At 45.5% G+C, this 11,031-nt stretch overlaps 1 protein-coding gene across 1 annotated transcript; it reads left to right on the top strand.

The window, feature by feature from the left end:
* Positions 1-6,456: 6,456 nt before the first annotated feature.
* On the top strand, positions 6,457-10,763 carry Cd7 (CD7 molecule). The gene is given in 6 exon segments (XM_045159577.1): positions 6,457-6,529; positions 7,857-7,895; positions 7,898-7,990; positions 7,993-8,160; positions 9,369-9,502; positions 10,441-10,763. Coding segments are annotated over 6 exon segments (648 nt in total). The 3' UTR covers positions 10,582-10,763.
* The last annotated feature ends 268 nt before the right edge of the window (positions 10,764-11,031 follow it).

Raw genomic sequence — 11,031 nt, 5'->3', positions numbered from 1 at the left:
TCCTCCAATTTTGGACAATGGAACACTCAGGAGCCATAGATCACTACCAGAAAATTTTCAGTGCCAGGGATGGGATACCTTCCAGTGAGTTGTTGGCCAGGGAGGTCCCTGATGCCCCCAAAACATTATAAGCCATTGACAAGGCCCTTGGTTTCCCACCAGGAATAGATGGTAAGACCCTATTGCTGAAGACTCTTCATACTTGGGTTACAAGGTCACTGAGAAATCCTGCTGGAGCTGAGTTGATAACCTCCTCCATGTAGACCAGCTGACAGAAAGCTGGGAAAAGCCATGCTGCATGCAGCTCAATGGAGCAAAGAGATACCACCAGTGTAGATACTCAACAATGGACACTGTAAGCCTTATATTTGGCCAGCCAGGCCAAATGAACCAATGGGTGCAATAGTGGCACATCTGTCATTATGGAAACCAACTGCCCTCCAATTGGACTGGAGGCCCGCTCCAAGGGAGGAAATATATCCCCGATACTGAAAACTTAAAATGGGTTGTCATGAGCCCTAGGGGTGTAACATCTGCTGATGTCTGGATAAGTGTATATACTATGCTTATCAAACTGCCCAGTAAGCACTTCTCTTAATATTCATACCCTTATATTAATGCTACTCTCACTTTGGGTAGAGAATCTTCCCTTTTCAGATGGCAATGGCCTTGGGACAACTCAGAAGGTATCATGTTGCTGGAAAGAAGTGACAGAAAGTCTTATACATGTAAAATTTGAGTTGGTTTAGCACAACCATAACCAGGTTCCTCTTTATTCTCAAACTGTGTATAATCAAAGTCTCAGTCAGGGTTTTAGTTAAAAAGTTGTTTTGTTACTGGAATCTTAAGTTCATTGCTTATAGAGATATTGATACTTAAGACATGTTCCCTGCTCTAGGACCCAGCCTCATGTCCAAGTGATCTTTATAGATGAAAAAAAAAAATCTTAAACTTTACTGTTCTGCTTCCACTTTTACTAAAGTTGTTTTCAAATACAGATGCCAGGTTTTTATACTGACTTGTCTTTTCCTGACATATAAGTTTTAGATCAAATCAATTGATTTGAAGTTGTTGATAAACAATTGTTTTCAAGGCTACTAACCTGGTCTGCCTATACTTGTAACTGACAGATACTTAAAAAATAAAATATATGTGATTTCTATGTGCCAGATATGGTTTATTGTCACCTGACAACTAAATTTAAATGGTAATCATAATGATTTAAACTTTTTTGTTGTTCTTGAATCAGATCTGCCTTATTAACCAGGTATCTTCTGCACTTCTTTTTGTTTTGGTTTTTGGTTTTTCAAGGTAGGGTCTTGCTCTAGCTCAAGCTGACCTGGAATTCACTATGTACTCTTAGGGTGGCCTCGAACTCTCAGCAATCTTCCTACCTCTGCATCCTGAGTGCTGGGATTAAAGGTGTGCACCATCACACCTGGCTCTGTTCTGCACTTCTTTAAAGAGATCTGCTTTGCTAATCAGGTGTGTATTGTCTCTCTGAATGATTAATAACCATATGTAGAGCTAAAATCAATTGAAAACATCAGAAATAAGAAGATAGCCAATATTTTGGTTCCTACTCCCAGGCCAGAAGGCCACAGAAGACAACAGAACACTTCTAGCCTCTAGCCTCTGGTAAGTTACCTGTCTTCTTGGTCAGAGAGGAAAACCTGGAGACCAGGAACTGGACTCCAGGTCAGTGTAACTGCAGAAGGAGAGTCACTACAGATGCTTCTAAGGGAAGCCACATGGTCAGCGTGGCCCTGACTCATCCTAACAGATGACACAATCGTGAGAGTTCTAGAGCTCCTCACAGGTCCCTAAGATCCTCTCCTACAGAGCCAAAATTGACCTCTAAAATGCAATTATTATTAATTATGGCTACCTGTATGGTCTTAAACACCCAATAATAAAATATAACCACAGGGCTGGAGGGATGGCTTAGCAGTTAAGGCATTTGCCTGCAAAGCCAAAGAACCAGATTCGATTCTCCAGGCCCCACATTAGCCAGATGCACAAGGGGGCACTGTAGGAAAAAACCCCTGCAGGGGGCCCCCACGCTCTGCCCAGATAAGGCGACACCCCAAATCACTCACGAGAAGCAGTCTTGATGCAAACTGCAAGAGGATTTTATTCCAAGCGCGCTGGGGCCCACAGTCGTACACCTCACAGGGGTAGAGGACTCCAGAGCCCCGAATGTAGGAACAGGGCAGTTTTTATAGGGTTTTTAACAAAGCCTGTGCATTAGACCAATCATTATTTAATATCAGGAGCCCTGCAGGGTGTTAGCCAGTCAGTTTGTGCCACCCCATAGTTTCTAAGCCAATTAGTTTATGACCTTGGTGGTCAGCATTTGCGCAGGTCCTTGGGTGGGAGTAGCAGAGTGTGGTACCAGTCTCCTATGACCTTGGAGGTCAGCCTTTGTGCAATTCCTTAGGTGGGGGTAGCAGAGTGTGGTATCAGCCTCCTATGACCTTGATGGTCTGAGGCAGGCTGTTACAGCTTATGGTGCGAGCTACTAAGGCTTACAGTGTGGGCTATTAAGGCTTATAGTGTAAGGCTATTTACAGAAATCAAATAAGTGGTTCACCTCATTACTCATTCCCCATCCTTGAGGGCTATCTCATGCCCTTTCACCTAGTTTTGTATTAGGAGCGGGCTCTGTTATAATGAGAAGAGGGATTCTTCACTTGATTTTAACAGAGAGTAAAGCCTGGAGTTTGAAGTATGCAAGGAGCCTGCTTAAGCTCCCCTTGGAGTGTGATAGTATTTCTGAGCTTCTGAATTCTTGGGCCTTTCAGCACATGTATCTGTAGTTTGTTTGCAGTGGCTAGAGGCCCTGGTGCACCCATTCTCTCTCTCTCCCTCTTTCTTTCCCTCCCTCCCTCACTCTTTCTCTGCTAAATAAATAAAAATAATATATTTAAAATATATATAACCACAAAATGTTACAATATAAATAAAAATTCAGACTAATAGGTTGCTTTGTCTGCTGTTGGCTTATACTGCTAAGCTCTTAACTTGTTTTCTTCTGCCTATATCTGGCTTTGGTTAATCAGCCACTGTTTGTCTTTAAAAACAAAAAAATTAAGAAGGAAAAAAAAAAGAAAATAAAATATAGGCCCACACCAATTTCACAACTGGGAGCCAATTGGCCCATGTGAGCCAGAAGCTTAGGGAAGTCTACGGGTGCCACCTCTGGACCGTTATCACGATGCCACTCCATCCACTTAGGCCTGGCAATGGTGCTGTTGCTAGTATTCTCAGTGGAGACGGAGGCAATGGCTCCACAGGGTTAAAATTTGGGGGAAAGAATAACTATAGACCTATTCTACACAATGACAAAAAAAAACACTATTAAAGGGACTACCTATTTTTGTAACAGTCTATGCCATAACAAGCCATACAGTAATAGGAAACACCCATGCATGGGAACTAATAAATAAATAAATAAAAATAAGAGTCTCTATATACTTTTTTTTTAAAAGGCAAGCCTATTGTGCTTGCCTAATATTTTATTTTTATTTATTTATTTGACAGAGAAAGAGGGAGAGAGAGAGAGAAAGAGAATGGGCGCACCAGGGCCTCCAGCCACTGCAAACGAACTCTAGATGCAAGCTCCCCCTGTGCATCTGGCTAACGTGGGTCCTGGGGGAATCCAACCAGGGTCCTTTGATTTGCAGGCAAACACCTTAACTGCTAAGCCATCCCTCCAATCCCTCTACACACTTTTAATATATACATGCCTTGTCTGCTAAGTTCCCTGGCCAATATGGTTATACAAAACCAAAGAAACCTGAATCTGCTTACAGCTGATAAAAGAAGACTTTATTTATTTAACTAAGAAATGCTGCTTTAAAGTTGGACAAAATGAACATGTTAGTATCTGTCCCACATGACCTGTGGTCTGTGGCTGAGTCATACAGTACTACACGACAGCACAAGCATTCCCTCCCTGGATTTCCTGAAGTCATACCTAAAGGACGGCCCCTGGTTGTGCTTGCTCTTTATGTTGCTCCTACTCCCAAGTTGTTTTGCATTTATCAAAGTAAAGAAACTCTTCTGCTGCCTTACCAGGAGTGCCATGAGGGTAACATCTTTTCGGCTTGTCATCTTGTATTTAGTTTACTGTATTACAGTCATTTGATTTCAGATTGAATGAATGTAAATAGAAATTAAATGCACATTTGAATTACCAGAAAAAAAAAGAAATGCTGCTTTATACAAACAAACCTAGAGTTACTATGAATAGACTCCAGAGACTTTAAAAAAAAAAGTGTGACAAAAAGAAAAAATTAATAAACTGTCATGGGACAACTATTGATCATGGGCTAACTGGTCTATGCCCCTGATCAGACCACTAACAAAGATCTTCTTAAGATTATTATTTGGGGGCTGGAGAGATGGCTTAGCGGTTAAGCGCTTGCCTGTGAAGCCTAAGGACCCCGGTTCGAGGCTCAGTTCCCCAGGTCCCACGTTAGCCAGATGCACAAAGGGGCGCACGCGTCTGGAGTTCGTTTGCAGAGGCTGGAAGCCCTGGCACGCCCATTCTCTCTCTCTCCCTCTGTCTTTCTCTCTGTGTCTGTCACTCTCAAATAAATAAATAAATAAATAAATTAAAAAAAAAAAAGATTATTATTTGGGCTTATCACCATTTATCTTAATTTAACTTATCACCACTAGATGCTCTTGGCCCAAGGGCTTATAAAGTCAAATGAAACAAGAAGACTCAGATTTATCAAAGTTGAAGTCTTTTATATAAAATTAACAAGCTCTCAAAAGGGGAAGCTATTAAAGGAATACCATATATTTAATGGTTCTAGTTTATATTAGTTTAGATGGAGTATAATCAATGTATCTATAAGAAATGTAAATACTCCTAGGACTTTCAGCGAAGGAATAGACATTGCACTTCCCTCCCCTGAAACTGCAGCGGGGGAGATTCCTCTGATGGTAGCTACCAAGAACTCTGTGACTCTGAGCCTGACTGCTTTGGGCAATATATAACTAACTTATCTCAGGAAACAGCTGCCTGTACTTAGTCTTATTTGACAGAACCCTACACTCATGGGTGTAAATCTCTCCCCTCTCTAAGTGCAGGAGAATTCAGACAAAGGACTGTAAAAGCTATGTAAATCCAGCACAATCTGAGTTCAGGGCCTCTGTCGGGATTTTGGCATTAGCCAGTAGAGGTCCACGTGTGAATAAAGGCTCTCTCCCTCTCTCTGAAGTGGATTTTGCCTGATTATTTTCATTGACTCATTAATTCCTATAACACTTTCACATGAGTAGATTCCATTCCATACATTATTATAGAACTTTTTAATTCCTTTATAATTTTGGGTTTTTTGTTTTTGTTTTTGTTTTTGAGGTAGGGTCTCACTCTAGCTCAGGCTGACCAGGAATTCGCTATGTAATCTCAAAGTGGCCTCAAACTCTAAGTGATTCCCCTACCGCTGCCTTCCAAGTGCTGGGATTAGAAGTCTGAGCCACTACACCTGGCTCCTTTATAATTTTATATATTTTTTTTATTTTTTATTTTTGGTTTTTCGAGGTACGGTCTCGCTCTAGCCCAGGCAGACCTGGAATTCACTATGTAGTCTCAGGGTGGCCTCGAATTTATGGCAGTCCTCCTACCTCTGCCTCCTGAGTGCTCCTTTTTAGTGGATGATATTTTCTCTGCCTCTGATGCATTTTCATACCCATCTACAGATATTTTTTCATTTCCTGAATTAATTTTATGCATTTTTTGTTTGTTTGTTTTGTTTTGTTTTTTGAGGTAGAGTCTCACTATAACCCAGGCTGACCTGGAATTCACTATGTAGTCTCAAAGTGGCCTTTAACTTCCATCCATCCTCCTTCTGGATGCAGGGATTAAAGGCATTTGCCACCATGCCCAGCTAAATAAATATATATTTTTTATTTTATTTTTTTATTTTTTTAAAATATATATTTTTTAAAAAGGCAAAGCCCTTCTGTGCTGCTTTGGATGTGAATCTGGTGGGCCTCTGTATGTCCTGTTTCTCTAAGGAAGCACCCTGAACACATCAAGACCAGCTGCTAGATGCTCCTTTGACAGGCCCCAGGCCTGGCCCCCCCAAGTGGAGGGGAACCAAACAACCAGTCACACTGACAGAAGGTCTGGCAGCAGCCTGATGAGTGTGACTCCTCCCACTTGATGAGTGTGACTCCTCCCACCTGATGAGTGTGACTCCTCCCACCTGGCTTGCTGGGCCTTCCCCTCTCATGTTCCACCCCCACCCAACAATGCCCAAGACTACAGGAAGCCCTCCCTCTGCACTACTGGAACAGCCCTCAAGGGTCAAGGTGCCTTGGGCCTACTTCTTCCCCCAATGTATCTTCTCAGAGGTGCCTTGCCTAGGCACTCAGCGGCCAAGGGTGTGGCTGGCCTGGAGAGGGCAGCACTGGGTTGGCAGGCTGAGTTTGGGCAACATGATCTGGCAAGTACTGCTGGTCCTTCCACTCACACTGGCTGGCACCCTGGCTGGGCTCCTGACCGCCCAAGGTAAGTGATTTTCCCCCTACTGCAGGGCTTCCAGGGGTGGCTTTGAGTAAGACTTCCTGCGCAGTCCCCATCCTCCCAAGGGGGGAGAGCAGCCCAATGCATATCAGGAACAGGCAGGGAAGCTAAAACCTGGGTCTTTTTAGCTTTCTTTCAGTGTAAATGTGTGTGGGAAAGTCTGCAGTAAGGTGCAAAGGTAAGAGTGTGGGAGGCTCTGGAGCTCTCAGGCACAGTCCTGGTACAAAAAAAGCAGCCTAGTACTTACTTTGTGAGAGGCTGAGGGCTAGACTGTGTTGATAGAATGAGCAGCCAGGTGTTGTGGCACACGCCTTTAACCCCAGCACGCAGGAGGCTGAGGTAGGAAGATGGCCAGGAGTTTGAGGCCAGCCTGAGACTACAGAGTGAATTCCATGTCAGCCTGGGCTAGAATGAAACCCTACCTCGAAAAACCAAAACCAAAAGAAAAGAAAAAAGACTAAATGAAAGAAGGGTCTTGTCTACATGGGAAGATGGAACTATTGAGCCCCAGGCTCTGGGAGTCCTATGGATAAGTCAACATATGCCCACTCCACAGTGCCACAGGCTGTGAACACTTGGAAACAATGGGGAAATTGAAGTAGCCAGTGGCGGAAAGAGAAATCTAAGGGAGGGTGGACGGCAACCTCCAACTCTGTGGGGATTCATTTAAGAGAAAGAGAAAGGATGGAAGCAGGATGGAGAGAGTTGATGTTGCAGGACACTCTAGTGCTGATGTTTTGTTGTTGGTTTTTTGTTTGTTTTGTTTATTTTTACTTGACAGTGACAGAGAGAAAGAGGCAGAGAGAGAGAATGGGTGCACCAGGGCCTCCAGCCACTGCAAACAAACTCCAGATGTGTGCTCCCGTTGTGCATCTGACTTATGGGGGTCCTGAGGAATCAAACCAGGGTCCTTAAGCTTCACAGGAAAATGCCTTACCCGCTAAGCCATCTCTCCAACCTCTTGTTTTTGTTTTTTGGAGGTAGAGTCTCACTTTATCCCAGGCTGACCTGTAATTCACTATGTAGTCTCAGGGTGGCTTCGAACTCATGGTGATCCTACCGCTTCTGCCTCCCAAGTGCTGGGATTAAGGCATGTGCTACCACTCCTGGCTGATTTTTTTTTTAAGTGAGGTGTCACACAGCCTGGCCTGTGCCCCATGGACACCTCAGAATTGAAGCATAGCCACCTAGGTGCCAGCATCCAATGCTGTCAAAGGCCTCCCACCCTTTACTAAATGGTTGACCCAGGCTGGTCTCCTCGGGGACCTGCCCTATACCATTCCTGCACAAAATCCCCCTGGGTCCTTCACAGAGGTGCAGCAGCCTCCCCAGTATGTGATTGCCCCAGAGGGGTCTCCATCAACATCACCCGCTTTACCAGTGGAGCCCTGTATGGAATCTACCTGATGCACAGCTGGCCACAGAATTCTCAAGTGACCTATTATGAAAGACCGTGGACAAGCACTTCAGAGACCGCATCAACTTCTCACTGTCCCAGGAGACTCTGACCATCACCATGAGCCTCCTGCGGCTGACTGACTCCGGTGCTTACACCTGCTGGGCCTCTATGGGAATGGTTGATGCCTGGGGTTCCACCACCGTGGTTGTGGTGACAGGTAGGGGAGCAACCCACCTACTGAGGCAGTTTAGGGGTGATAGGGCCCCACCAAAGTAAAAATGAGGAATGTAATGTCCTTGAACCTGTCATTGCAATAAGGAGTTCACTCCCTAGCTCTATTTGTCTTTGATCTCAACCGGAGTCTGTCCCTGGAAAGGAGAAGACATCATCTCCCCCTTCCGAGCAGGCTTTCCTTTCTGGAAGATGGAGATTCCCAAGACGGTCACACCTTTGCAGAACTGTTGATGACACCCAGAACCCTGAGGTGTTCGGTATAGCTGCATCCAGAACCTAACAAAGGCTTCTTCCAATCTGGCTATGTGGGCTTCCCCATTTCCAGGAACCCTGGTCATGCCTTCCTCTTAGGCATGAGCTCTGTCTCCTTCCTCCTCTTACGTTCTATCTATGATCTAATAAAACCTCTAAATTTCACCCTCTGGTCTGTGGATTTCAAATCTTTGAACTCATGAAAAAATCTGGAGGCCACTGACTCAGCAAGAGCTTTACATGACCATTGACTTTTTCAGGACCCTACCTCCTGAGCTATTGCCCATCCAGAGCTGAGAAAGACTATCACTCTCAAAAGACATCCCAAAATTTCCTGCATCCATACAGCTTCCCAAGCCAAATGCCAATGGGCCTCTAGGACTTTCCCTCCATGCTTGCTCAGGCCCCTCAGAGCACACCTCCTTGAGAAGGCTGTCTAAATTACTACCCCTCTGCCACCTCCACAGCCCTCCCCTGTCCTGAACCATGAGGCTTCAGGTGGGTTCCCCCTCCACCTGCAAGAGTCTCTTCCAGCTTTTTTTCTCATTGACAACCTCCATAATTATAGACAATAAACCATGATAATTCCTGCCCCCTTCACAATTCTTCTCTCTGTCATATCCCCTTCCCCTCTTAATTAATCTCTCTTTTATTTTGATGTCATCATCCTTTCCTCCTATTATGAGGGTCTTATGCAGGCAGTGCCAGGAACTGCGAGGTCAAGTGTATCCAGGCCATTTTGTGTCTGGAAGATTGCATTGTAAGGAGTCCTAACCTTCCTTTGGCTCTTACATTCTTCCCGCCACCTCTTCCACAATGGACCCCAAGTCTTGGAAGGTGTGATAGAGATAGTTGAGGGCTGAGCACACCTCTGTCACTTCTTCTCAGCACTATGGTGTAATGGCCTCTTTTTTTTTTTTTTTTTTTTTGTATTGTCAGAAAAACTGCCCAAAGGAGCATACAGATGCCAGAAACCTCTGCTGACATCAGTCACTCTTCTGGATACCCTTGCTGTAGGCTTCTTCCTCACTGGGTTGGACCTGGGGGTGCTATGCATGCTGAGAAAGACTCAGGTGGGTGAGCTTATAGCTGTTACAAATAAGCTGGCCCTCCTCAGGGAACAGAAGAGCAGGGAGGGAGAGGGCTGAAGGACCAGAGAGCTATTAAGGCAGGAAACCCTGGCACCCACTCCTGCTGCGTCCCCAAGGTTGCTCTCAGGATGTAGGTAACAGAGTACTGAAGATTCAGGGAGGGGATGTGGGGAGACGTCTGGAAAGGATACAAAAGGGGAGAGTGGGATCCAGAGGTACAGCACAGGACCACCGACCAGGGCTCTGTGAAGAGCTGAGTGAGACATATGTGTGAGTATATGTGTACATGTGAGATGCATTCATATGAATGTGCATGTGTCATGTGATAGCATGTGTGTAAGCATGGATGACTGTAGGCCATGTGGGAAGCACAGTGAGTGTGTGTGCCATGTGATGTATGCATGTGAGCTGTGTAAGTGTGTGTGTGCCTGGGAGATGCATGATTGTTACTGGGTACATGTGTGTGCCACATGGGATACAGGAGTGTGTGTGTGTGTGCCATATGACAGCGAGCATGGGAGAGTCAGTATACGTATTCTGTGTAAGATGTATGAGTATGTATACATGTGTGAATTGTGTGAGATGATGCAGGTGTGAGTGTGTGAGTGTAGAGGGATGTAAGTATGTATGTCCCATCAGTGTGTGCTGTGTGGAAGAGGGGAGGTAGGGTCCTGGTGGCAGTTGGCTCTGCCAGTCACTCAGCTATTTGTCTTGGAACAAGATCAGTGGCAGCCCTGGTCTACCTATGGTTCACCCCATCAGGACCGGGAGGGAAATCTTCCCTGCCCACAGGTCTTGGGAAACATAAAATTAAAACTTCTCAAGGAATGAATTAAAGAAAGAGGGTGGTCAGAGCCAGGTGCCCCTTGTACAGGTCACTTGATTGGCAACTGCTCTGGTGACAACAGACTATTTTTTAGATCAAGAAACTGTGTGCCTCAAGGGAGAAGAACCTGCCCTGTGTGGTATATGAGGACATGTCCTGCAGCTGCCTGAATGCTTCATCAGTCTCTAACCAGTACCATGAGCTCCTCTGCCCACCATGCTCTTGCCGTGCCTAGGCCGAGCTGATAGAGGTCCCAATGATCCACCCCACCCAGCTCCACTGGCATCCTGCACAGGCCCCTGGAGCAGCCCTTCGGTGCTTCTGAGTACACATGGCTTCTCCTTCAGCCAGGCCCTAATCACACTGCCATCAGGAACAAAGCCTGGCTGTCCCTTGGCCTTCCTTTTCCTTCCCTGCTGTGGCCGACAAGGGCTTTCTGTTTGGTGGTATAAGCATGTAGCAGGTTTCCATGCCTTAGGGGCAGCCAGGTAACAGGGACATAGCCCCACTCAGCCTCATTAGAAATAAATCCTTAGTTTCCTCCCGTTTTGACTATGGTGTTTATTTCCTGTTGGCTTATAGACGAAGACAGGCGTGGGCTTCCTGGTCTGTCCCTGACAGACCTTCTACCTTAAGGCCACCACTGGGAGAGGACAGAGGGCCGCACTGAGCCACACACTCCCTC

Source organism: Jaculus jaculus, chromosome 9 (genome assembly GCF_020740685.1).
Source record: "Jaculus jaculus isolate mJacJac1 chromosome 9, mJacJac1.mat.Y.cur, whole genome shotgun sequence".
In the NCBI taxonomy this organism is placed as follows: Eukaryota; Metazoa; Chordata; class Mammalia; order Rodentia; family Dipodidae; genus Jaculus; species Jaculus jaculus.
The sequence above is the reverse complement of the archived record's forward strand: the minus strand, read 5'-3'. Positions and strand labels throughout refer to the sequence as shown.